At 48.2% G+C, this 27,634-nt stretch overlaps 1 protein-coding gene across 1 annotated transcript; it reads right to left on the bottom strand.

Moving 5' to 3' along the window:
- Positions 1–374: 374 nt before the first annotated feature.
- Positions 375–26,306, bottom strand: SPATA21 (spermatogenesis associated 21). Its single transcript, XM_049772529.1, has 10 exons — positions 26,244–26,306; positions 26,070–26,159; positions 20,945–21,393; positions 19,505–19,593; positions 16,767–16,904; positions 15,687–15,758; positions 15,476–15,593; positions 2,124–2,302; positions 923–1,100; positions 375–432 (listed from the first exon to the last, which is right to left on the bottom strand). The coding sequence occupies exons 1-10, from the start codon at positions 26,304–26,306 to the stop codon at positions 375–377; spliced, it is 1,434 nt and encodes a 477-aa protein (XP_049628486.1).
- Positions 26,307–27,634: the final 1,328 nt, after the last annotated feature.

Raw genomic sequence — 27,634 nt, 5'->3', positions numbered from 1 at the left:
CTGGCCTTTTCAGCAAGTTAGGAGAGGCGCATTCCTACCCTGAAGATGTCCCTATTCAGAGGGACACATAGCTAAAGGGGAGTCCCCTGGAGGCACCTCTAGCCATAAATCCCCAGCCCTAGGTACGGTTTTGACTTGAGTCTTTAGGAGGGACTCCTAAAGCCTGGGGGGAAGTTGGGTTCCTGATTCTCTGAGAGCCAAATGGTAGGTGGAAATCTGGGAGCCTTCCTGGCACCACTGCACAGAGGCGGAGATTCTTGGTGTTTATTGGCTTACAGGGCCACAATAGCAAAACTAGCAGCAACTGTTGCCTGATGAACTATCCATTCATTTGGAGGCCTTGCACAGCTGCTCAACATTAGGATGACAACCAGTCAGTGGGTCCGAGCCAGCACAGAGCTGAGCCACTTTGCATCTTCAGAGCTGTATTCCCTAGGGAGGCCAGGATGGTTGGGAAGAAAGGAGACAGATCAGGGCACTGAAGGGAGGGGAACCTGATTTATATACAGTGTCCATGATTTTGTTATTTTTGGACCACACCCAGAGGTGCTCCTGGCTCTATGCTTAGGAGTCCGTGCAGAGCTGGGGTCAGACCCTGATGTCCCACCAGCCAAATCGGTTGCACACTCTCCTACCCCTCTAGGACTGCCAGGGACTGTCAGGGCCTCTAGGCACTGCTGAGGGGCAAGCCTCTCGGCCCAACTGCTAAGCCTGTTTCTGCCTGTTCTGACATGGAAATTAAGCTTGGGCAAAGGAAACTCAAAACTCTAGCATGTAAAAGACAGCAAGCATAAGGCAGCATGAGAGGCCTGAGTCAGCCTAGTGGCAAGGTTCCCAGACATCATTTGAAAAGCCAGCTTCCTTGAAGGTTAGGCCAGAAGCTTCATAGGAAGAAAGTTTGGGCCTAGGCCCAGATACCCACCCGCTTCCTTGAGAGCCTGATTGCAAGAGGAGGCTCCGGATGTCACGGCCAAGGTAGGTAGTGGTATACTGTTCCAGCATATCTTTGTTACTCTGCTTTCGGTTGCCTGTCTTTGTATTCAGTTTTGGGCAGAATGGAATGCAGGACATCTGGGGATAGGCACTCTGTGGGTTAGTACCTGGCAAAAAAAGGAGAAGGCAATAAAGAGGAAGGCTTCAGAGCATGCCCAGCTTTGAGAGCAGCTGAAATCCAGACTTGGGCCATCTAAGCTGGATGGTATTCTCTGCAGGACTATAAGATGTGAAAAGGGTAATAATGCATAGTGAACATATATAGCTTTTTTCCAAGTACTGAGCACAGATGGATGAAGGGCTAATAGTTTCTTAGGTGCTAGTGATTGTACCCAGAGCCTATCGTGCAAGGCAAATGCTCAATCACCAAGTTTCATTCTCACACTCCTAATAACAGCCAGAAAAGGAATGTTCATGATAGATCCTGGCAAAGCCTGGTAGAAGACTGGAAAGCTCCTATTCCATCACATCACATAGTAAATTCCTTAAACAAATGAACCAACTATTAGGGGGTGGGCGGGCAGTGACTTTGCCCAGTGAAAAGAACACAGGTTTTGGAGTTCTCTTTTAGACACTGGCTGTGGAGCTTTGACTTAATTGCTTATGTTTTCTCATCTGTAAAATGTCATAAGAGTACTTGTTTCTTATTCTGCAAAGGGCCTGAGACATTAAATATCTCCAGAGGTGCTCAATAAACAGTGAATTAGGGGGCCGGAGCAATAGCACAGCAGTAAGGCATTTTGCCTTGCACACGGCTGATCCAGGATGGACTTTGGTTCGATCTCCGGTGTTCCAATTGGTCCCCGAGCAGGAGCGATTTCTGACCACATAGCTAGGGATAACTCATGAGTGTCACAGGGTGTGGCCCAAAAAGCAACAAAACCCAAAATAAAACATTGAATTAGGATCACTAATCATGCTTTCTTCTTGGGCCAGGCTCTGGAATCAGCCTGTGTTTGGGGCTGAAGCAGGGAGAAGAGTCCATGTCTTTGGGCGGAGGGTTGCAGGTACTTTGGGGGCAGTGGGAATCTTGAAAGATGCACTCAGTTAAGCCCCAAGTGAAAAAGGGTGTGAGTAGGGCCTGATGGGGCAGAAGAGCAGAGCGGAAACCCCATGCCTGAGGCTCTCACCATAGTTCTGTTGCTTCAGCTGGCTCAGGATTCTGAGGACCTTGCGTTCTGGAATTTCCACAAGGGTTTCTTCCTGCTGTGAGGCCAAAGAAATCTTCTTCCTGGACTGAAGTCGGCCATTGTTCGATTCCGTCTCTTGGGCATTAGTGGTACCTTCCTTCAGCTTTTTCTGGTAATAGCTGAGAAGACAGGAGGTAGTCAGCCTGAAATGTCCTTCACCCTCTTTCCTACTGTCCTGAGCTCCTGCCTGGCCAGCTCTGGAACAGTAACTCAAACCCAGGAGTTGGGAGACCCAGGTTTAGGATTTGCTCTATCCATGACAGTTTATTGCCTGATACTGGGCCTCTCTATGTAAGGTGGAAGGAGACAGTTTTCTCTGTCCTGACAAAGTCACTGGACTCTGGAAAGGATCAAGCAGTTCATATTATAGAAATAAAAAGGGTTAAATAAATTCAATCTAGTTAGTATTCTGCTGTGGGATCCATGCTGAGTTTGGTAGAAGCTACCAACAATTTCTATCATTTACTATATATGTACCAGAATTTTTTGTCAGCAGCAGTGTAAGCACTTACTCATCATTTTCCATGTATCAACATAAAGGCCACCCTCCAGAAAACCGTCTGTTGGTGAAGTTCCAGTACTACTTTCCTCACAAACAACTAATTAACTTTTATAACACAAACCCTTTTTTTGTTTTTTTTTTGTTTTTGTTTGTTTTTGTTTTTGGGCCTCACCCGGCAGTGCTCAGGGGTTACTCCTGGGCATCTGCTCAGAAATAGCTCCTGGCAGGCACGGGGGACCACTTGGGACATCGGGGATTTGAACCAACCACCTAAGGTCCTGCCTGGGTCGGCTGCTTTCAAGGCAAATGCCACTGTTTTATCTCTCCGTGCCCTCCCCCCATTTCTTTTAAACTAAGAGCTAGGTGCTGTTTTAGGCTATACCCAGCAGTGAATTGCTTTCTTGGTTTTTGGGCCACACCCGGCAGCGCTCAGGGGTTCCTCCTGGCTCTACACTCAGAAATTGCTCCTGGCAGACTCGAGGGACCATATGGGATGCCGGGATTCAAACCACCATCTTTCTGCATGAAAGGCAAACATCTTACCTCCATGCTATCTCTCGGGTCCCAAGGAGTTGCTTTTACTTTTGTTTTTTTGTTGTTCTTTTTGTTTGTTTTTGGGTCACACCCAGTGACGCTCCTGGCTTTGCACTCAGAAATCGCCCCTGGCTTGGGGGACCATATTAGACACTGGGAATCGAAGCGAAGTCCATCCTAGGTCAGATGTGTGCAAGGCAAAAGCCCTGCCGCTCTGCCACCGCTCCTGCCCCTACTTTTACTTTTGACTATGTCTAGAAGGTTGCTCCCAAGCACTTTAACTCCTATACTACTTCATTGGCTTCACAAGAACTATTGTTTTTTGGGGGGATGGCCTCAACTGGCAACAGTGCAGTCAGCTGGTACACTCAGAGAACATCAGAGCCAAGATTCACCCCCAGGTAGCCTGCATGCAAAGCCTCCTCTCTAAGTTCTGTTGCACTTCCTCTCTGGCCCCTTCTCAGGACCTTCTGGACATGGTCTCACCGTAGGCCTGAACCTGGTGTTTCTGGCCCTGGAGGTTCTACTGCACTCCAGAAGTGCAGGGGAAGGAAGTACTTGTGAGTGCCACCTTACCAAAGGAACCAAATAGGCACGTGAGACTCTTCTTTCCTGACAGTTTTAGCCATCACTGAGCTTACTTAGATCCTGGAGGGTGGCTGACTTAATAGCATTTTTGTTTGTTTGGGGTTACACCCAGCTATGCCCAAGGTTTACAACTGACCGTGTGTGGACCAGTGAGCACAGCAATAAGGCATTTGCCTTGCATGTGGCCTACCTGAGATGAACCTGGGTTTGATCCCTGGCATCCCATATGGTCCCCCAAGCCTACCAGGAGTGATTCTGAGCACAGAGCCAGGAGTATCTCCTGAACAATGCTGAGTGTACCCCCATCGCCCCCCTCAAAAAACAAAAAACAAAAAACCAACTTTGTGCTCGGGGATCACTCCTGACAGGCTTTGGCAGACCATATGGGATGCCCAGTATTGAACCTGTGTTGGCCATGTGCAAAGCAAATGTCCTTCCTGCTATACTATCAATTTAACCTACCCTTTTATTTTAAAATTTTTATTGAGGTAATATTTAGATATTGTTAAATCGTATTTTTCATGCATATATCATTCAACACCACCTCACTGCCATAGAACCCAATTCTCTCCAATAGTATCCCAAGAACCGTCCCCCACATAAACTCAAGTTTATAGAGAATATCTTCAGCTCTAATAACTGCTATTTCTTTTTTTGGGGGGTCACACCCGGCAGTGCTCAGGGGTTACTCCTGGCTCCATGGTCAGAAATTGCTCCTGGCAGGCACGGGGACCATATGGGACGCCGGGATTCGAACCAATGACCTTCTGCATGAAAGGCAAACGCCTTACCTCCATGCTATCTCTCCGGCCCCGTAACTGCTATTTCTTTACTAAGTTTTGTTTTTGTTTTTTGGGAGCTACACCTGGCGGCACTCAGGAGTTACTCCTGGCTCTGTGCTTAGAAATCGCTCCTGGCAGCCTCTGGGGACCATATGGGATGCCAAAGATCAAAACCAGGTCCATCCCAGGTCGTCTGCATGCAAGGCAAATGTCCTACTGCTGTACTATCCACTCTGGCCCCCACCTTTACTACATTTTTCTCACAATACCATATTCTTTTTTTTTTTTTTTTTTTTTTTGGGCCACACCCAGCAGTGCTCAGGGGTTACTCCTGGCTGTCTGCTCAGAAATAGCTCCTGGCAGGCACAGGGAACCATATGGGACACCGGGATTCGAACCAACCACCTTTGGTCCTGGATCGGCTGCTTGCAAAGCAAACTCTGCTGTGCTATCTCTCCGGGCCCCGATACCATATTCTTATATAGCTTCACCTCCTCCCTCTGTTCTTGTTTCTTTCCTCTTAATTCTGATAGTTTCTTTATTTTTTTAAGGATTCTCAAGGTCTACTCCTATTTTCATATTCAGGAGTCCCTCCTAGCAGTGTGTGGGAGACCACACATGATGCCAAGGATCAAACTGGAGTCGGCCACTTACAAAGCAAGCACCTTAACCAGGGGGTCTCAAACTCAATTTACCTGGGGGCCAGAGGAGGCAAAGTCGGGGTGAGGCAGGGCCACATAAGGGATTTCGTTTACCGAATATTCTCAATAAAAAATCGCATTAGTAAGAAAAAAAATTACATTAAACATTTGCACACCCCAAATGGAACTGCTCGGGGTATGTGAATGTTTAATGCGATTTTTATTGCGATTATTTGGTAATCGAATAATCGCAAATACTGCGATATTTGAAGGCTGGCCGAGGGCCACAAAATGTTGTACGGAGGGCCGCAAATGGCCTGCGGGCCACGAATTTGAGACCCCTGACCTTAACCCTTGTATTATATCTCTGGCCCTTGAAATCATTTCTGTGGGGTGGGGGTAGTGGGGTACATTTGGCCCACACCCACCCAGAGCTTATTTCTGCCTCTGCTCATGGATCACTCCTGATGGTGCTTAGGGGACCAAACCCTAGTTAGCCACATACACGGCAAGCAGCCTACCTGTTGAATTATTTCTCTGGCTCCTGGAGTCATTTTTCTAAATCAGTTACCTAGGCAGATACCTTCCAGGAGAGTCACACATGAATAAATAAAATAGGTTACCATGTCAGCACTAACGGGTACTGTGAGGGAAAATAAAAGTAAGTCAGAGGGGAGTGGTATGAAGCTAGCTACCTTTCTTTGCTCAGAGTGAAAGTCTTAGAGCAGGTAAGCCAGCTATCTGTAGGAAAATCCTCGAGGCAAAGGAACTGGCACATTTAAAAAGATCAGGAAATAAGACAGTTTGCTTAGTTTTAAAACCAACAAAGAGGGGCCGGAGAGAGAGCACAGCAATAGGGCATTTGCCTTGCAAGCAGCTGATCCAGTACAGATGGTGGTTCGATTCCCAGCATCCCATATGGTCCTGTGCCTGCCAGGAGCAATTTCTGAGCACAGAGCCAGAAGTAACCCCTGAGCACTGCTGGGTGTGACACAAAACCAAACACAAACAACAAAGAGCCCAGCTGTGCTCAAGCCTGCTGGGTTGCAAGAATGAGGCATATGGATAGGGATAGGGATGTCAGGTTGGGGTTGTGTCATCAGTGCTAAGAGGAGAGACCATTCACGATATCTGCTTATCTTTAGCGCATAACTTTCGATGGGGCTACACAGAAAAGAGAAAATGATAACCAGAAAGAGTCTGGAATTAGGCCTCATGTAAAAATCAGGACTGGAAAGAACTACACTACATGCCACCCAAAATGATAACTTCATTGGACTTTTGCATACCTTGTCATGAAGTGACTGCAATATTGTTTTAATTCGCAGTCCTCTCTAGGCATGATGTTGAGATCCTTTTTGCTTATTTACCACCATAGATCTTCTTTGGTGAGGTGTCTTTATTCTTCCTGGGGGGGAGTACTCCTAGTTGAATATTCGGGATTGCATTCATGGATCACTACTGGGGTGCTCAGGGCACCATATCAGGTGCTGGGTATCGAACCAGCTTGGTTGTATGGAAGGTAAGCACCATCTTATCCACTTTACTCTGCAGCCCTTTGAATTCTCCCCTCCCCTTTTTTGAGCAAGCTAAAGGATCTCCGGGCACTTGGGAGTTGACACTGGTTCAGCCACTGCAAGTCAAAAGCATTAAACCCCCATATTATCACACTGGCTGAAGAATTATTTGTATATTTATATAAGAAAAAAAGTCCATGGGGCTGGCGAGGTGGCGCTAGAGGTAAGGTGTCTGCCTTGCAAGCGTTAGCCAAGGAAGGACCACGGTTCGATCCCCCGGCGTCCCATATGGTCCCCCCAGGCCAGGGGCAATTTCTGAGCGCTTAGCCAGGAGTAATCCCTGAGCATAAGACGGGTGTGGCCCAAAAAAAAATAATCTTTTATCAGATGTCTTCTCTAACAGACAAAAACACACACAAGGGGTTGAAGAGATTGCATGGAGGTGGGCCATTTGCCTTGCATGCAGAAGGATGATGGTTCGAATCCCAGCATCCCATATGGTCCCTGAGCCTACCAGGAGCGATTTCTGAGTCTAGAGCCAGGATTAACCCCTAAGTGCTGCCAGGTGTGACCCCAAAACCAAAAATAAATAAGAACCCAAAAACACACACAAAAATCTAGACTTACAGTACATAAACACTACAGAGAACTGAACAAAGAATAGTAATCACTGAAAAGTAATCGAGGGGCCAGATAAATAGTACAGGAAGAAAAGAAATAGTACAAGGATTGAGCCAACCCAGATTCATTTCCTGACACCCAATATAATCCCCCACTACCACCAGGAATGATCCTTGAGCAATGAGTCAGGTATGGCTCGAACCTCTACCCCACAAATAAAAGCAATTGAAATGTACCCAGGACTCTGCTAGTCTCATATATCTCAAGTTCCAATTTCATTTTTGACAATTTGGCATTAAAGACCAACTTCTTGGGGCTGTAGTGTAGGGCATTTGCCTTGCATATGGCAAACTAGGTTTGATCCCAGACATCCTTTATGATCCCCTGAACCCTCCTGTGTTGCAGAGCCAGGAGTAGACAGACCTTGAACATCACTGGTGTGACCCTCAGTCCCCCAAAGAAGATCAGCTATGCTTATTCAACCTTGGCTAGTTGACAAATGTTTTTGTTTTGGGGCTACACCAAGTGGTGCTCAGGGGTTATACCTGGCTCTGCACACAGAAATCACTCATGGCAGGCTTTCAGGACCATATGGGATGTTGAGAATCAAACCCGAGTCCATCCTAACTCAGCCACATGCAAGGCAAACGCTCTACTGCTGTGCTATCTCCCCAATCCCCAACAAATATTTTTCTTTCAAAAAGGATGAAGAGGGGCCAAAGAGAGCGGCCAACCCAGCACCAATGGAGGTTTGAATCCTGGCATCCCATAAGGTCCCCCGTGCCTGCCAGGAGTGATTTCTTAGCAGAGAGCCAGGAGTAATTCCTGAGTGCCTCTGGGTGTGCCCCCCCAAAATTAAAACATAAAAAAGGATGAAGGGGGCGGAGCAGTGGTGCAGTGGTAGGGCGTTTGCCTTGCATGCGGCTGACCTAGGACGGACCAAGGTTCATTTCCCCGCTTCCCATATGGTCCCTCAAGCCAGGAGCAATTTCTGGATTTCTGGAGGATAAAGGCAGAGAAATAGCACAGCGTAGGCATTTGACTTGCATGGGACCGACCTGGGATGGGCCCGGTTTGATACCCAGCATCCCATATGGTCCCCCAAGCCTGCCGGGAGTGATTTCTGAGCACAGTAGTCAGGAGCAACCCCTGAGCACACCTGGGTTGTGGCCCAACCTCCACTCCTTTCCTCAAAGGATGAAATTGGGGTCAGAGCAATAGCACAGCAGGTAGGGTATTTGCCTTGCACACAGTTGACCTAGGTTCGATCCTGGCATTCCATATGCTCCCCTGAACCTGCCAGGAGTAATTTCTGAGGGCAGGTCTAGGAACCCCTGAGCACCACTGGGTGTGGCCTAAAACATAAAAACAAAAACAAAAAGATGAAATTAGCCTATCACCTTAAGGAAAATAACATAGTATTTTTGCCTGATTTAAGGTGTTGGGTAAAAATTAACATTTTTGAAAACTTAAGCCTACTATTAGAAACATGTTTATAGGGGCCGGGCGGTGGCGCAAAGAGATAAGGTGCCTGCCTTGCCTGCGCTAGCCTTGGACAGACCGCGGTTCGATCCCCCGGCGTCCCATATGGTCCCCCAAGCCAGGAGCGACTTCTGAGCGCATAGCCAGGAGTAACCCCTGAGCGTCACAGGGTGTGGCCCAAAAACCAAAAAAAAAAAAAAAAAAAGAAACATGTTTATATTCATAATTTATAGATGTAATACAGAATACTTACACTTCTGACATTAGTGATACTAGCAATTATAAGCACACTGATCATATTTAATTATAATTTACATAATATTTATATAATAATGAATTACCTCTATTTTAGAGGGCACACAGTATTTTTTTGGGGGGTCACATCCAGCAGCATTCAGAGGTTACTCCTGGTTCTACATTCAGAAATCACTCCTGGCAGGCTCAAGGAACTATATGGGATTCGAGGATTCGAACCACCGTCCTTCAGCATGCAAGGCAAAGGTCCTATCTCCATGCTATCTTTCCGGCTCCAAGTATTTCTTTTTTTTTGTTTTTGTTTTTGGGTCACACTAGAGGTACTTAGGGGTTACACCTGGCTCTTTGCTCCTGGGGCTGGAGAGATAGCACAGCAGGGCGTTTGCCTTGTATGCAGAAGGATTCCAGCATCCCATATGGTCCCCCAAGCCTGCCAGGAGTGATTTCTGAGCATAGAGCCAAGAGTAACTCCTGAGCACTGCCAGGTGTGAGCCAAAAACAAAAACATAAATCGCTCCTGGCAGGAAGAGCACATGGGATTCTGGGATTCGAACCACTCTCTATCCTGGTTTGGCTACATGCAAGGCAAATGCCCTAAGGCTGTGCTATCTCTGCTATCTCTTCAGACCTTCTTTTCTCTTTTGTTTTTGGGCCACACCTAGTGGTGCTCAGGATCTATTCCTAGTTCTGCACTCCAGAATCACTCCTGGTGGTCCTTGAAGGACCATATGAAATGCTGGTGATCAAACCAAGATTGGCCATGTGCAAGGCAAGCACCTTATTCTCTGTGCTATCACTGTGGCCCAGTATACATCATATACTAATTATGATGCATGCCTATTAAATGAGCACAAAAGAAGGCTAGAGAGTAATAATAGAGCAGGTAAGGCACTTGCCTTGCATTCAGCCAACCCTGGTTTGATCCCAGGCATCCGATATGGCACCCTAAGCCCAAGAGGAGTGATCCTTGAGCATCACCAGATGTGCCTCCCCCTCAAAAAAAACACAAAAAAAAAAAACACAAATGGGGCCTGAGCCATGGCGCAAGCGGTAGGGCATTTGCCTTGTGCGAACTAACCTAGGAAGGACTGCAGTTTTAACCCCGGCATCCCATATGGTCCCCCAAACCAGGAGCGATTTCTGAGTGCATAGCCAGGAGTGGCCCCTGAGCGTCACCAGCGTGCCCCCTCTCAAAAAACACAAGATATTGATAGTTTCAGATTAGACCTTGCAACCAATCTTCATGCCACTATTACTTTGTTTTTGTTTGTTTTTGTTTGCTTTTTTGGACTACACCCTGTGATGCTCAATGGTTGCTCCTAGCTATGTGCTCGGAAATTGCTCCTGGCTTGGGAGACTATATGAGACACTGGGGATGGAACTAAGGTCTGTCCTGTCCGTCCTGGATTGGTCCCGTGCAAGGCAAATGCCCTACTGCTGTGCTACTGCTCCAGTTCCTCTACTATTACTTGTTAAATATAGTGTAATATTCAAGAAAAATCTGGATCAGTGAGACAGGAAAGACCATAAAGCCTTTAGTTCAAATGACCCCAGTTCTAATCCTCAGTACCACGCCCAGTCTTTCAGGGATCATTTCTGAGCATAGAACCAGAAATAGCTCTGAGCTTTGCTAGGTGTGGCTCAACACTTTGCCAAAAAGAAAAATTCCACATGCAATGAGACTATAAAATGAAAAGGTTTCGGAGAGATAGCACAGCGGCATTTGCCTTGCAAGCAACCGATCCAGGACCAAAGGTGGTTGGTTCGAATCCCGGTGTCCCATATGGTCCCCCGTGCCTGCCAGGAGCTATTTCTGAGCAGAGAGCCAGGAGTAACCCCTGAGCAATGCTGGGTGTGGCCCAAAAACAAAAAAAGGCTCATAAAATATTCCCTTTTCTGGGAGCTGGAGCCATAGCACAGTGGGTAGGGCATTTGCCTTGTACTTGATCAACCTAGGTTCAACCACTGGAATACCATAATGACCCCCAGTCCTGCCAGAAGTAATTTCTGAGTGCAGAACCAGGAATAATCCCTGGTCCAAAACACAAAACAAAACAAAATTTAAAAAGCTCCCTTTTGGGGCCAGAGCAATAGCACAGCAGTAGGGGGTTTGCCTTGCACATGGCCGAACCAGGACGGACCCCGATTCGATCTCCGGCATCCCATATGGTCTCCCAGCCTGCCAGGAATGATTTCTGAGTGCGGAGCCAAGAGAAAAATCCCTGAGCACCGCTGGATGTGCCCCCCCCCCAAAAAAAAAAGAAAGAAAAAGGAGAGAGAAGAGGGGGCTTACTCCTTACTCTGTCCCCCAAGATCATTCATGGCAGGCCTCATGGAAGCATATTTAAGTGCCAAATTCAAACTGGGGTTGGCCAACTGCAGTGTAGTACATAACCCCAGTGCTCCCACCAAGTCACACCGACAGCACTCGGGTCACTCTTTGCTCTATGCTCAGAAATCGCTCTGCAGGTTTGGAGACCATATGGGATGCTGGAGATCGAATCCAGGTTCGTCCCGACCATATGGGATGCCGGGATTCAAACCACCGTCCTTCTGCATGCAAGGCAAATACCCTACCTCCATGCTATCTCTCCAACCCCTCCTTTTTTTTTTTTTTTTTTTTTTTGGTTTTTGAGCCACACCTGGCCGTGCTCAGAGGTTACTCCTGGCTGTCTGCTCAGAAATAGCTCCTGGCAGGCACGGGGGACCATATGGGACACCGGGATTCGAACCAACCACCTTTGGTTTTGGATCGGCTGCTTGCAAGGCAAACGCCGCTAAACCCCTTCATTTTTAAGAGTAATATAAATTTAGGATGATCTACATATGTTGGGAGGAGAAAAGAGCTCTTGTTTTTGGGGTTGCTTAGTGGGTAAAACAGCCTTTGCTCACTCCTCGTTTCTCTGACCCAGTGTGGAAAAAAATTTGGTCGGAGGAAGGCAAAAATGCATCCCAGCTGCAAGGATAAGCCTCTGGTGAGGTGAGGACTTAACTAGGCAAGTTTGCCTTTACTCTTTGCTTTGGGCCCTCATGTGTTCATGTAGTTTTGAACATAGCATCTCTTCCTGAGGTTTGCCCTGGGCATCCTTTATTTGTTTTTTTTTAAATAATTTCTTTATTTATGGTTTATTCCTGGGTTTCAGCACCAAAAAATAAATTAAATAAGTTCCTTATTTAAGCACCATGGTTACAAAAATGTTCATAGTTGGGTATCAGTCTTTGAATGTACACCACCCTTCGCCTTCCCTGCCACCAATGTTCCCCCATTTCCCTCTTCCATCACTCCCTGCTTGTCTTCAGGCAGGCATTCTATTTCTCTCACTATCATTGTATTAGTAATTGTTAGTGCAGCTATTTCTCTAACTGTGCTCACCACTCTTTGTGGTAAGCTTCATATCATGGGCTAATTCTTCAGGCCTGCATCTCAATTGTCTTTGGGTCTTTTTTTTTTTCTTTTCTAGAGCACTCCTGGCTCTAGGCTCAGAAATCACTCCTGGCAGACTCGGGGGACCATATAGGATGCTGGGATTCGAACCACCATTCTTCTTCGTGCAAGGCAAATGCCTACCTCCATGCTATCTCTCCAGCCCCTGTCTTTGGGTCTTATATACTGTCTTTCATTTTTCTTAAATCCCACAGATGAGTGAAACTATTCTGTGTTTATCTCTCTCCCTCTGACTCATTTCACTGAGCATGTCCATCCATGTATAGGCAAATTTCATGACTTTATTTTTCCTAGCAGCTGCATAGTATTCCATTGTGTAGATATTCACATTTTCTTTAGCCACTCATCCGTTGTCTGGCATCTGGGTTGTTCCCAGATTCTAGTTATTGTAAATAGCACTGCAATGGACATAGGCATGCAGAGGGCATTTTTGTATTGTGTTTTTGTGTTCCTAAGATATATCCCTAGGAGTGGTATTATTGGATCATATGGGAGCTCAATTTCCAGTTTTTTGAGGAATACCTATATTGTTTTTCAGAAAGACTGGACTAGATAGCATTCCCACCAGCAGTGAATGAGAGCTCCTTTCTCCCCTCATCCACTCCAGCACTGGTTTTTCTTGTTCTTTTTTTTTGGCAGGGCCACACCTGGTGATTCTCAAGGGTTACCCTGACTACGCGCTCAAAAGTCGCTTCTGGCTTGGGGGACCATATGGGATGCCGGGAGATCGAACCGCGGCCGTCCAAGGCTAGCACAGGCAAGGCAGGCACCTTACCTCTAGCACCACCGCCCGGCCCCTTTTTTTTTTTTTTTGTTCTTTGTGATGTGTGCCAGTTTTATTAGCCATGGACCTCCTACTGACTGGCCCACATGGATGTAGGAGAATCCCCAATCTCTTGTTTTTTTCTAACCTCCAACCAGGCTAACATTCCTTCTCTGGAAACCCTTTATAAGTATAGCAAAAAATACTTTCTCAGGTCTGGAGAGATAGTACAGCAGATAGGATACTTGCCTTACACATGGCCGACCCAGATTTGATTCCCAGCCTCCTATATGGTCCCCTGAACCTGCCAGTAATGATTCTTTAGTGCAAAGCCAGGAGTAACCCCTAAGCACTGCTGGAGGTAGTCCAAAACAAAATAACAATAGGGACTGGAGAGATAGCATGGAGGTAAGGCATTTGCCTTGCATGTAGAAGGTCAGTGGTTTGAATCTTGGCATCCCATATGGTCCCCCGAGCCTGCCAGGAGCGATTTTTGAGGTAGAGCCAGGAGTAACCCCTGAGTGCCACTGGGTGTGATCCAGAAACAAACAAAAAAATAATAATAATTCCTCTTGGTTCTACAGAAAACACAGCAGGCTATGCACTTCTCTGCAGGCAGCCAATCTAAGTTTGATCCCTGAGGCCAGAGAGATAGCACAGTAGTAAGGTGTTTGCCTTGCATGCAGAAGGGCAGTGGTTCAAACTGTAGCATCCCATATGATCCCTGGAGCCTGCCAGGATCGATTTCTGAGCGGAGAGCCAGGCGTAACCCCTGAGCATTGCTGGGTGAGATCCAAAAAACAAAAACTAAGTTCGATCCCTGGCACCACATATAATTCCCCAAGCCCTGCTAGGATTGATCTCTTAAGTAGAGGGACAGGAGTAAACTCAGCATACAGGCATAGCTACAAACACATAATAGCTACAAAAATATAAATAAAAGAATTGGGGCTGGAGAGATAGCATGGAGGTAAGGCGTTTGCCTTTCATGCAAGAGGTCATCGGTTCGAATCCCAGCGTCCCATATGGTCCCCCGTACCTGCCAGGAGCAATTTCTTTCTTTTTTTTTTTTTTTTTGGTTTTTGGGCCACACCCGGTAACGCTCAGGGGTTACTCCTGGCTATGCGCTCAGAAGTTGCTCCTGGCTTGGGGGACCATATGGGACACCGGGGGATCGAACCGCGGTCCGTCCAAGGCTAGTGCAGGCAAGGCAGGCACCTTACCTTTTAGCGCCACCGCCCGGCCCCTGGGAGCAATTTCTGAGCATGGAGCCAGGAGTAACCTCTGAGCACTGCCGGGTGTGACCCAAAAACCACAAAAAAAATAATAATAAAATAAAAAATAAATAAAAAATAAAAGAATTGGGGGCCAGAGCGAGATAGGGCGTTTGCCTTGCTCATGGCCAAGACTGACCCAGGTTTGATTCCCAGAATCCCATATGGTTCCCTGAGCCTGCCAGGAGCGATTTCTGAGTGCAGAGCCAGGAATAACCCTGAGTGCCGCCAGGTGTGACTCCAAAACAACAACAAAAAATTTCTTTTGAAGCCAGTTGACATAAATCCCACTGTAAAAAATGTCAGCCATGGGGTCAGAGAGATAGCATGGAGGTAAGGCGTTTGCCGTTCATGCAGAAGGACCGAGGTTTGAATCCCAGCATCCCATATGGTCCCTTGTGCCTGCCAGGGGTGATTTCTGCGCATAGATCTAGCCAGGAGTAACCCCTGAGCGCTGCCGGGTGTGACCCAAAAACAAACAAACAAACAAGTCAAGTTTGAAGCCAATGAATGAACAGGATGAACAGAAAAGTCTCCTGATATCCTGGATTTAACCTTTTTTTTTCTTTTTTGTTTTTGTTTTTGGGCCACACCCAGTGACTCTCAGGGGTTACTCCTGGCTCTGCACTCAGAAATCGCCCCTGGCTTGGGGGATCATATGGGACACTAGGATCGAACCGAGGTTTGTCCTAAGTCAGATGCATGCAAGGCAAATGCTCTACTGCCTGCGCCACCACTCTGACCCCTGGATTCAACCCTTTTGAGTTTCTGGCCAGTGGTGTGACCCCCCACAATTCTGAGACTTAACTACCCAAAGTCCTTAGCTGCCAAAAGACTGGGTCCCATTTCTGTACCCACAATCCTCTACCCTCAATCAGACCCACTCACTTGGTGATCTCTTCTAAGGCTGCCTCAGGTAAGGCCAGCATTTCTACCAGCAGAGACAGGATCTCAAAGAACAGAGTGTAGGGGTTCAAGGGACCCACGTCCGCCAGGGCATTCTGTTCTGGAAACAATGGATGGTGGTGCCATTACCATTGGGGTGGCCCTGGGTACCCACTCTTCCCCTATCAGCCCCCTGGCCCCTCCCCCAACTCACCCACAGAGGAGAAGAAGCGCTTGCTGTCTGTCATCACAGTCAAGAAGTCTTTGAAGGTCACATGACCATCTCCTGTGAAGGCCATAAGAACAAATGAGTGAGCAAGGGCTTCCCCCCCCCCCCCCCCCGTTTTTGGCTTTTGGGTCACGCCCAGCGGTGTCTGGGGTTATCCTGGCTCTACAACTCAGAAATTGCTCCTAGCAGGCTCAGGGGACCATATGGGATGCCGGGATTCGAATCACCGTCCTTCTGCATGCAAAGCAAATGCCTTACCTTCATGCTATCTCTCCAGCCCTGAGTAGGGGCTTTCCATTGCAAGTCAGGCAATGTTCATTAGAATGAACTCATTGGGACTCTAAGAATATTGAGGAAGGGCCCGGAGAGATAGCACAGCGGCGTTTGCCTTGCAAGCAGCCAATCCAGGACCAAAGGTGGTTGGTTCGAATCCCGGTGTCCCATATGGTCCCCTGAGCCTGCCAGGAGCTATTTCTGAGCAAACAGCCAGGAGTCACCCCTGAGCACCGCCGGATGTGGCCCAAAACCCCCCCCAAAAAAAAAAAAAAAAGAATATTGAGGAAGATCTAGCAGACTTTGCATTAGCCAGCTTATTAGTTTTTGGGGTTTTTATGGGGGGCCACCCACACCTGATGACACTCAGGGGTTACTCCTGGCTCTGTGATCATAAATTAGTCCTGGGGACAGGAGTGATTGCACAGTGGTAAGGGGTTTGCCTTGCACTCTGATAATCCAGGATAGACCTGTGTTCGATTCCCAGCATCCCATATAGTCCCCCAAGCCAGGAGCGATTTCTGAGCACACATAGCCAGGAGTAACCCCTGGACATCACTGGTGTGGCCCAAAAACCAAAAAAAAAAAAAAAAAAAAGGAAGAAGAAGAAGTTAGTCTTGGCAAACTCAGGAATGAGATGCTAGGGATTGAACCTAGGTCAGCTGCATACATGGCAAATGCCCCCTCAAACTAGTTAGGGGACCATACCCAGCAGTGCTCAGAGGTGACTTTTGCAGTGCTGCAGATCTGGATCCAGCCTCGGTCATACAGAGAACAAAGTTTCCCACTCACCATCCACGTCAGCGCTTATCAGGGCAGCTTCCACCTGGGTTGGCATCTGGGGGATACCCATGAGGACCAGGATGTTCTCCAGGCTCTGTGCATCCACCTCGCCATGGCCTTTGAAGATCTCAAAGTAACTTCGGAAGGCTGGGGTTGGGGGACATCAGGGTCAGTTTCCAGCATCATTCTATTTCCACTTGCCCATTCCTTCTGCCACTATGGTGGGGTGGGAGGCAGAGGTGACTAAAAGAGCAAAAGTAAAGTGTGGGTTCATAGGCCCCCTGTTCCCTGTTATACAGGGCAAGTCCAGGGCAAAAGGTAGCTTATTAGCAACCTTCTTTATTATATTAAAAAGGGAGGACTCAGGGCTTACTCCTGGCACTGATGCTTAAGAACTACTTCTGTTGGGCACCCATATGAGATATTTGGATTGAATCCAAGCTAATCATGTGTAAGGCAAGTAGTGCCTTTCCCTGTACTACCTGCAATCTTTGCACCATGCCCATTCTCCTGTATACCTGCTATGTGTCAAACATGGTACTAGACTCCTTTCTTCTCTCTCTCTTCCCTCTCCCCCCCTCCCTCTCCCCTCCCCCCTCCCCCTCTCTCCCCTCTCCCCCTTCTCTCTCTCTCTCTCTCTCTCTCTCTCTCTCTCTCTCTCTCTCTCTCTCTCTCTCTCTCCTGTGCCACACCCAGTGATGCTCAGGGGTTACTCCTGGCTATGTGCTCAGAAATTGCTCCTGACTTGGGGAAACATCTGGGACGCCGGGGATAGAACCCAGGTCCATCCTGGGCAGCCATGTGCTAGGCAAATGCCCTACTGTGTTATCACTCCGGCCCCTCTCTCTCTCTCTCTTTTTTTGTTTTGTTTTGTTTTTTGGGCCACACCCAGGGGAGACTCCTGGCTATATCGCCCCTGGCTTGGGGGACCATATGGGAAGCTGGGGGGGGGGGATGTCGAATCGTGGTCTGTCCTAGGCTAGCGCACAAGGCAGATAGATGCCTTACACCCTGTGCCACTGCTCCGGCCCCTCCCTCTCTCTCTTTCATTTAATGTTTGGAGTTGCCTGAAGTCAAGCAAATGGCCAAATATCACATGAATAAAATGTTCCACATTACTAATCATCAGGGAGATACAAATCAAAACAACAGTAAGTTACCATCTCACGCCACAGAGACTGACACACATTACAAAGAATAAGAACAGCAAATTCGGGCCCGGAGAGATAGCACAGCGGCGTTTGCCTTGCAAGCAGCCGATCCAGGACCAAAAGTGGTCGGTTCGAATCCCGGTGTCCCATATGGTCCCCCGTGCCTGCCAGGAGCTATTTCTGAGCAGACAGCCAGGAGTAACCCCTGAGCACTGCCGGGTGTGGCCCAAAAAAATCAAAAAAAAAAAAAAAAAGAACAGCAAGTGTGGGCCCGGAGAGCTAGCACAGCGAGAATACTTCTAGGGGCAGAGCAAAGGGTAGCTAGGCAAGGTAGTAACAATGCAGTGCCCATAGGAAACAGCACATGGCCCCTTCAGGTGCTGGGCCAGTGGGGAAGACGAAAAGCACATACAGAGGCAGAGTGATAGCATAATGGCTAGGGTGCTTGCCTTGCACATGGCCAACCTGGATTCAATCCTTGATACCCTATATGGACCCTGAGCCCACTAGTAATGACCCCCTGAGCATAGCTAGATGTGTCCCACCCAAACAAACAAAAACACAGGTAGGTCAGGCAGAAAGTGCAAATGCACACACCTTTGTTTTGGGGCCACACTAGCGATGCTCAGAAGTTAATCTTGGCTCTGCACCCAAGAATCAAGAATCCTGGGGCTGAAGCAATAGATAGCACAGTGGTAGGGCGTTTGCCTTGTATGTATCCAACCTTTGATGGATCCCCATTTGAATCCCAGCACCCTATATGGTCTCCTATATGGTGTCAGCAATTTCTGAGCACAGAGCCAGGAGTAACCCCTGAGTATTGCCGGGTGTGAAACAAAAGTAAACAACAGAGAATCAAGAGTACTGGCAGAGCTTGGGGAACCATACGACATGCTGGGGATCAAGACCCACTGCATTATCATTTCAGCCTCAGGACCCACACCTTCCTGCTGGCTGTGGAAGGCAGTGAGTGACTCTGGGGAGTCCTTTGGGACTTGCAATTCTGTTAAATGGTAAGGCACAGCAAAGACAAGGTGGTAAAGGTGGCAGGTGGCTTGAGCCCTGTATCTCATCCCAGCTGCCTCTACAGAGGACCCCAAAGTGGGCTGAGATTAGGGAGGCAGAAGGTGGTTGTTGTTGTTTGTTTTTGTTTGTTTGAGAGGAGGAGGGGCACACCCAGCGAGGCTCAGGTGTTATTTAGGAATAACTTTTGGTGGTGTTGGGGGAACATCTGGGATGCAGTTGATCAAATCCAGGTCAACTGCATGCAAAATAGTAGAGTCCAACCCACTGTGTTCCCTGCAGCCCCTTGGGGGGCAGAAGTGCTCTGGAAAATGGCCACACTGCAGGGCTTTCTATCTCCTTCTGGGATTTAGAGGGGCATGAACCCCAAATGAGAAGGCTGTGTTGAGAGCCGGCTCCCCCTCTCAGTAATCTGTGAGTCAACCCCATATTCTGCTCTTTCGCCTTCCCCAGACACTCCTGCTGGACCACGTGCAGGACAGGGGTTGGGGTGACCTATGTACCTCACCCACTCTGAGATCAATTCCAAGGACCGGGTGTTCTGAGGTTGAGAAGTGAACTGCTATTTCTCACCTTCCTCCTGCTTAGCGGTCAGATGTTCCTCGAATTTCTCCAAATTCTGGATGAACTTCACCAGGGTGCACTCCTCCTCCTGCTCAGACCTGTGGAGCAGACAGCTGGGTATGCACCCACAGACACGTACACCTGAAAGTCTGGGGGCGGTTGGGGACCCAGGGAGGCTGCTGGGGGCAGAGACAGTCATAGTGGGGAGGCTGAGAGAGGTTGGAAAACTGCAAGAGATTCTAGAGCTGAGGGTTCCATGGATGCCTGGACTGGGAGCTAAAGGGAGAAAGTACCCCTTCTTGTCATGGAGCCAGGTTCAGTCTCCAGTACTGTGTCTGGTACCACTGAGCCCAGTGAGGGTTCACTATTGAACACAATGACAATAACAGTCCTAGAATATTAGTGGATGTGGCCTCAAAACCAAACACAGGGGGCCGGAGAGATAGCATGGAGGTAGGGCATTTGCCTTGCATGTAGAAGGACGGTGGTTCGAATCCCGGCATCCCATATGGTCCCCCAACTCTGCCAGGAGTGATTTCTGAGCATAGAGCCAGAAGTGACCCCTGAGCGCTGCCGGGTGTGACCCAAAGACAAACAAACAAACAAACAAACAAAAAACAAATACAGAGAGGCCTGAGCGATAGTACAGAGATAGGGGTTTGCCTTACACATGACCAATATAGGTTCAATCCCTAGCATTTTACATAATTTTCTTAGGCCCACCAAGAGTGATCCCTGAGAGCAGAACAGGGAGTAAATACTGAGCACCACTTGGTGTGGCCAATAAAACAAGAAACAGAGGGTCTGGGCCCGGAGAGATAGCACAGCGGCATTTGCTTTGCAAGCAGCCGACCCAGGACCTAAGGTGGTTCCCTGTGCCTGCCAGGAGCAATTTCTGAGCAGACAGCCAGGAGTAACCCCTGAGCACCGCCGGGTGTGGCCCAAAAACTAAAAAAAACACCAGAGGGTCCAGAGTGATAGCACAATGGTAGGGAGTTGCACAATGGTAGGGAGTTTGCCTGCATACAACTGACCCAGGATGAACCTGGGTTCAATTCCCAGGTTCATCCCATATGGCATCCCATATGGTCCCCTGAGCCTTCCAGGAGCAACCCCTGAGCACCTCTGGGTGTGGCTCAAAAACAAACAAACAAACAAACAAAAAATAAAACTCAGAAGAGTGAGAAATGGATAAAGAAGGTACATAGATGGGCTGGAACAATAGCACAGTGGTAGGGCATTTGCCTTACACAACAGCAAGGACTATTTCTGAGTGCAGAGCCAGGAGTAACCACTGAGCTCTGCCAGGTGTGGCCAAAAACAAAAAAAGGTAAATAGAAGAGATTCGAGGGCTGGGAGAAAGGAGGTTCAGAGGTGAGAATCGGGAAGAGACAGAACCAGGTTTTTCAAGGCTCCCTGCTCAGGAGCCAATATTGGGATGGTGCCTACGGTATCTTGGTGTAATTCAAGTTCTTTTCGCTGCTCTGGAGCAAGAAGTCAGTCTTCTTCCAGTTCACATTCATAATGGGGTTTTGCACTTCCAGTACTGACCCCGGTCCCGCCGAAGAAGGGACCAGCACTGAGGCTGGCATCTGGACCCAGGACGCAGTCACTGCCATGGCTGTGGCCACTGCATGGGTTCGAGGGAGGTGTGGAGAGGGGTTTGAGCCTGAGGTGGGTACCCGGGAGCAGGGCCTGGAGGACTTTTTGTTTAGTAGGACCCGGGTCTTCACGGCCTTCGGATGGGTGGCCTCTTTTTCCTCCTCCACTTCCAATAGGCACTTCATGAAGCCCTGGCGGGGTTTGCTCAGCTGCCTGGCTGCAGTGGTCAACAGGAACGCCTGAGATTGCTTCAGCGTATGGGCCAGCTCCCTCTTATCTGCCCGGACGTTTGCCTCCTGACAGGGACAAGAGAAGGGCATTTGAGAGACCTCTGACCTATCAGGTGCCTCCAGAATACTCCCAGGGCTCCTTACGCTGCCCCTTGCTTTCAGGAGCCCCAGAGTAATGCATCCCTTTAGGGTCCCCTCTCATATCCCCACTCTGATCCCTACAACACATTGACTCTCATCTGGCTACCTCCAGATCTCTGAACTGTGGTCTCAGGTGAGTTTCTTCTGATTCCAACACTCGGTCATTTCCTTCACACTCTCAGCACTTCTCTGTACCCACCTCATCACAGATAAACTTGTTCCATTAGCTCCCAGCTGGGTCTACCTAGCTAAACCAGGGGTGAGGGGTTCAGGGCTCAAGAACTCCTATTCCTTCACTCAGCATCTCCACCAACTCTGTGTCTGTCCCTCCATAAAGGGTACTAGCTTCCCCCAGCCTACTTCCTGCCACATCCTCCCAGCAGGCTCCAATCTAACCCTTTGTCCAAAACAGAGACACATCTCTTCTACACATTCTTTTTTTTGGGTGGGGGGGATTTTGGGCCACACCTGGTGACGCTCAGGGGGTTACTCCTGGCTATGTGCTCAGAAATCACTCCTAGCTTGGGGGACCATAGGGGATGCCGGGGTATCAAACTGCAGTCCGTCCTAGGTCAGATGCATGCAAGGCAAATGCCTTACTGCTGCGCCATTGCTCTGGCCCCCTCTTGTTACATTCTTCTTTTGGAGCAAAATTCTGAGGGGAGGGGGTGGAGAGAAAGAGACAGAAGAGAGAGAGCACACAACCCCAGGAACAGAGCCAGGAGTACCCCCTGAACATCTCTGGGTGTGATCTACAAACTAACAATCCCTTGGGGGGCCAGAGCGGTTGTGCAGAGCGGTAAGTAATCTGCCTTGCCAGTGCTAACCTAGGACAATCCCCGGCATCCCATATGGTACCCAAAGCCAGGAGCGATTTCTGAGCACATAACCAGGAGTAACCCCTGAGCATCACCGGGTGTGGCCAAAAAAACAAAACAAAACAAAGTAAAAAAAAAAACAGAACACAAACAATCCCTTGGAAGAGTTGTCTGTACTCAATTTCCTCTTTCCTGTTCTTCACAACCAGTTTTCTGCTAGTATTAATATAAAATATATGGTCTTTGGGGCCGGGCGGTGGCGCTAGAGGTAAGGTGCCTGCCTTGCCTGCGCTAGCCTTGGATGGACCGCGGTTCGATCCCCCGGTGTCCCATATGGTCCCCCAAGCCGGGAGTGACTTCTGAGCGCATAGCCAGGAGTAACCCCTGAGCGTCACGGGTGTGGCCCAAAAACAAAAACAAAAACAAAAAAAATATATGGTCTTAGTGTTGGGGGGAGACTTTTCTTGGTACAGTATGGCCCAGCATAGCGTCTGTAGCCCCTTGACCAGCAGGTCTGAAGGTTGCAGAATAATGGCAGAGAAATAATCACAGGCTGTCAGTTAAAGTTTCATCGGAGACAGCTAGGTTTATTCTATGGCCCTATCTGCCATGTGCATTTCCTCACATGGCTTCTATGCTCAGTTTATTCCAAGAAGTTTCTTCTATCCTCCTCCTCCTCTGTCTCTGTCTCTCCTCCCTTCCCCCGCCCAGCCAAACTCTATTATTCTTTATTCAAACCGCCCCCCCCCCATTTCAGATGTGGACCAGTCTGACCATCCAGGTGATATTTAAATACAAAGTTTAGGGCATTGGGGGAAGGAGTACCTCAGTTCTGCAGAACATGACTAGGGAATGGCTTGCAGATGTGAGGTACTCCTTCCCCCAGTCAATTCTCTACCCTCCCAGGAGTCCCTTTATAAGAGGACAATTGCTGGGCCCGAGAGATAGCATGGAGGTAGGGCGTTTGCCTTGCATGCTGAAGGATGGTGGTTCGAATCCCGGCATCCCATATGGTCCCCTGAGCCTGCCAGGAGTGATTTCTGAGCATAGAGCCAGGAGTAACCTCTGAGCACTGCCGGGTGTGACACACCCCCCCCCCAAAAAAAAAAAAAAGAGGACAATTGTGTCTTTCTAGACTCTTACTGGCTTTCCTCTCTTATCTCCTTTGCAGGCACTTCTTTGCTCTTTTTGTTGGCTGGTTGGTTTTGAATTGGGAACCCTACCTGGCTGTGTTCAGAGTTTAATCCTAACTCTCCCTTTAGGAATTACTCCTGGCAAGACTCAGAGGATCATATGTGGTACCAGAAATCAAACTGGGATTGCATGTTTGCAAGACAGTTGCCTTACCCTTATATCATCTCTCCATCCCACCTTGCTTCCTTTCTAACTGTTGCAGACACCCAGTGACTCAAATTTACTTTTTCTGCTCTAGATTTATTCACTCCCTAGAAACTGTTTTCTGCCCATGTGACTCCATTTCAACCCTGACTTCACTATATTATTATTATTATTATTATTATTTTATTTTGGGCCACACCTGGTGATGCTCAGGGGTTACTCCAAGCTGTATGCTCAAAAATTACTCCTGGCTTGGGAGACTATATGGGATGCTGGGGGATCCAATCGAGGTTCGGTCCGTCCTATGTCAGACAAATGCATTAACACAAGGCAAACGCATTAACGCTGCACTACCACTCTGGCCCCAGACTTGACTATATTCTTGACATTTGTTTTGTTTTGTGGTCATACCCAAGAATGGTCAGGGGTTACTCATGACTCTGCACTCAGAGAGTTTTGTTTGGGAAGTAAATTAATTCTTCAAATAGAATTTACCAAAGCAGTGAGCATTAAAGCAATGTGCCCAGTGTGGAGATAAGGGTTTTAGGATCCTGAGGTACTGAATGAGATGAGACATATAGACAGAGAGAGCCCAGAAGAGCCAAAGTTTTGACATTGTGGGGCCCGAGAGGTGGTGCAAGCAGTAGGGTCTGCCTTGCACAAGCTAACCTAGGACGGACTGCAGTTCAATCCCTCAGCGTCGTCTAAGGTCCCCCAAGCCAGGAGCGATTTCTGAACGCATAGCCGGGAGTAACCCTTGTGTCACCGGGTGTGGCCCAAAAAGCAAAAAAAAAAAAAAGGTTTTGACATTGGGGTGGAGAGCTTTCTCAAACTTGGCCTTTCTGGGCCCGGAGAGATAGCACAGCAGCGTTTGCCTTGCAAGCAGCCAATCCAAGACCAAAGGTGGTTGGTTCGAATCCCCGGTGTCCCATATGGTCCCCCGTGCCTGCCAGGAGCTATTTTTTTTTTTTTTTGGTTTTGATTTTTGGGCCACACCCGGCGATGCTCAGGGGTTACTTCTGGCTGTCTGCTCAGAAATAGCTCCTGGCAGGCACGGGAGACCATACGGGACACCGGGATTCGAACCAACCACCTTTGGTCCTGGATCAGCTGCTTGCAAGGCAAACGCCGCTGTGCTATCTCTCCGGGCCCCAGGAGCTATTTCTGAGCAGACAGCCAGGAGTAACCCCTGAGCAATGCCGGGTGTGGCCCCCCCCAAAAAAAAACTTGGCATTTCTTTCTTTCTTTCTTTCTTTCTTTCTTTCTTTCTTTCTTTCTTTCTTTCTTTCTTTCTTTCTTTCTTTCTTTCTTTCTTTCTTTCTTTCTTTCTTTCTTTCTTTCTTTCTCTCTCTCTCTCTCTCTCTCCCTCTCCCTCCCTCCCTCCCTCCCTCCCTCCCTCCCTCCCTCCCTCCCTCCCTTCCTTCCTTCCTTCCTTCCTTCCTCTTCCTTCCTTCCTTCCTTCCTTCCTTCCTTCCTTCCTCCTTCCTTCCTTCCTTCCTTCCTTCCTTTCTTTCTTCTTTTTGGGCCACACCCAGTGACGCTCAGGGGTTACTCCTGGCTATCAGCTCAGAAGTCTCTCCTGGTTTGGGGGACCATATGGGACACCAGGGGATTGAACCACAGTCCGTCCTAGGCTAGGGCTGGCAAGGCAAACACCTTACCTCTAGCGCCACCACACCCGCCGGCCCCCAAACTTGGCCTTTCATAGGTTGGATCCTCAACACCACTAAAAGTGACATCTAAATAAAAGTTGTGGGTTTTTTGGCCCAACCCTGTCTCCAGCCCTACTGGGGCCTACTTACTATCACTGGAGGAGCAGATTTTGCTGTAGAGTGGGTCTCCAGAGTCTTGACTCTAAACAGGAGAGAAACCCCCATAGGGGTAGGGTGAAGATCAGGGTTTGGCCCTTGGGCCCATTTTCTCTCAGATCCTAGGCACTCAGGATCCCCTTACCACCTCAGCCTCCATCTTCAGCCCTCTCTGCCTTTTCATCTCAGGAAGTCTCACTCTTACATCTCTCATGTAGAGACATGACCTTTAATGCAGAGGCCAACATAACAAATAATTCTGGTGTTAGAGAAGTGGCACCAGTGGGGAAACTGAGGCCCACATGGGGTATTTCCTGAATTCCCCCATTGCCCTCATCAATCAGGAATAGCCAAGACTGACTCCCTCACTGGAGCAACAATATTGCTGGGATCGGGGAATAGAGATAGGGGCTATATCTCAAGGTTTTACCTTTCTTTAGTTGATTTAGACACTGGCATGGAGGAAGAGAGAGAGGAACTGGCTGGCTTTTTCTTTAGGATGGTCCCACTTTTCTGTGGCATTATTTCCTGGGAACTGGACTTCTGTTCTCCCCTGTGAGTCCAGGTGGCACTTCCTGTGACCAGGTCTGAGCAAAGCCTGCCTTCCTGGGTGTCTTGTCTTCCAGCTGCTATTCACGCTGGTCAGAGTGTCACAGGGTCTTGTTGGCTGCACTATATCCCCCCCATTTTCTGCTTGGTGACCTGGGGTTAGCTGATACTCCTGTTCCTGCCAAGGACAAGACACCAAAATGGGGAACCCCACCCTACTTCTGGGTGGGCTTTAACACCCTTTGAAACTGTTATTGCCCACTTTCTCTGTTCCAACTTTGCAGATATCCTGCTCAGTCCTCCCAGCACCTCTAGAAGGTAGCATGGTCCCCTGCTGAAGATTGAAAGATGATGAAATAAAGCCCATAGGAGGCTCAGTTAACCTCTCCAAAGGCAAAATGGGAACATGAAGCATGGAACCTGGAAGACAAATCCCTCTGTTGGGGGCAGTTGAACCACACAGGCAGTGCTCAATCTTTTTCTGGCTCAATGCTGAGGAATAACTCCTGAAGGTGTTGTTCAAAGACTAAATGTGGGGCCGGAGAGAGAGCATGGAGATAGGGCATTTGTTTTGCTTACAGAAGGATGGTAGTTTGAATCCCGGCATCAGATATGGTCCAAGCCTGCCAGGAGTGATTTCTGAGTGTAGAGCCAGGAATAACCCCTGATCACTGCTGGGTGTGACCCAAAAACCAAAAATAAATAAACAAATAAAGAACTAAATGTGTTACTAAGGGTAAACCAAGTCAACTGCATGCAAAGCAAAAAGCCTTAGCCTAGTACTATCACTTCAGCCCCATAATTTGCAAATTAGGAGACAGCTTTCTCCCAATCTGTGAGTTCTTTTCTCTTCTATTATGTTTTTCAGAGCATCCTAAATTTCATCTAATTTTAAAATATTTATTTATTTTTGGTCTTGGGGTCACAAGTGGTGAAGTTCAGGGGTTACTCCTGGCTATGAGCTCAGAAATCACTCCTGGTTTGGGGGACCATATGGGATACCAGAGGATCAAACCGCGGTCTGTCCTAGATTAGCACATGCAAGGCAGATGCCCTACCACTTGGGACACGGCTCCAATCCCTAAAATCTTACATTTTATCATTTCCCCTCCCTTCATGACTTGTTACTTTGAGTTATCTCACCTTCCCTCCAAGGTGCATAATTTCTTTGTTTTCATTTTGGGGACATACCTGGTGGTGCTCAGGGGTTACTCCTGGCACTAGGCTCAGAAATCACTCCTGGTAGTGCTCAGGGGACCATTTTGATGCTAGGCATTGAACCAATGTTGGCTGCATACAAGTTCCTTTCAATGGTACTATCTCTCCAGCCCCTTCATTCAAGGTCCTACAAGGTTTAGTTGCTAAGAGTTTTTAGGATTTTCTAGCATAAAAGAAACTTCTTTGAGTTTGTCAGAACCTTCATATCTGCATTTTATTTGCAGGCAGTAGAGGGAACTCCTCACCTCCAGCTCCCACTGACTTGCCACCTCCCATGAAGTTCCTCTGCAAAAAAGTCTGGAGACAAAAAATATACATGGAGTTTGGGCCAAAGATAGCATAGGTTATGGCACCTATCTTGCATGTGACTTCGGCTGTGACAATGGTTTGTATTCCAGACACCCCATATGGACCCCTGAGCATCACAAGGGGTAG

This window comes from Suncus etruscus, chromosome 4, assembly GCF_024139225.1.
Source record: "Suncus etruscus isolate mSunEtr1 chromosome 4, mSunEtr1.pri.cur, whole genome shotgun sequence".
In the NCBI taxonomy this organism is placed as follows: Eukaryota; Metazoa; Chordata; class Mammalia; order Eulipotyphla; family Soricidae; genus Suncus; species Suncus etruscus.
This window is presented reverse-complemented; position numbering and strand designations above follow the sequence as displayed.

Bases quoted from the DNA above. Each gene is read 5' to 3' on its own strand.
- SPATA21 (XM_049772529.1), bottom strand. From the start codon at position 26,306: ATGCTACCTTCTAGAGGTGCTGGGAGGACTGAGCAGGATATCTGCAAA. The intron at 21,394-26,069 runs GTGAATAGCAGC...TGTCCCTGTCAG, and splicing joins CCTGTGACACTCTGACCAGC to GAGGCAAACGTCCGGGCAGA. The intron at 15,759-16,766 runs GTGAGTGGGAAA...TGGCCTTCACAG, and splicing joins GATAAGCGCTGACGTGGATG to GAGATGGTCATGTGACCTTC.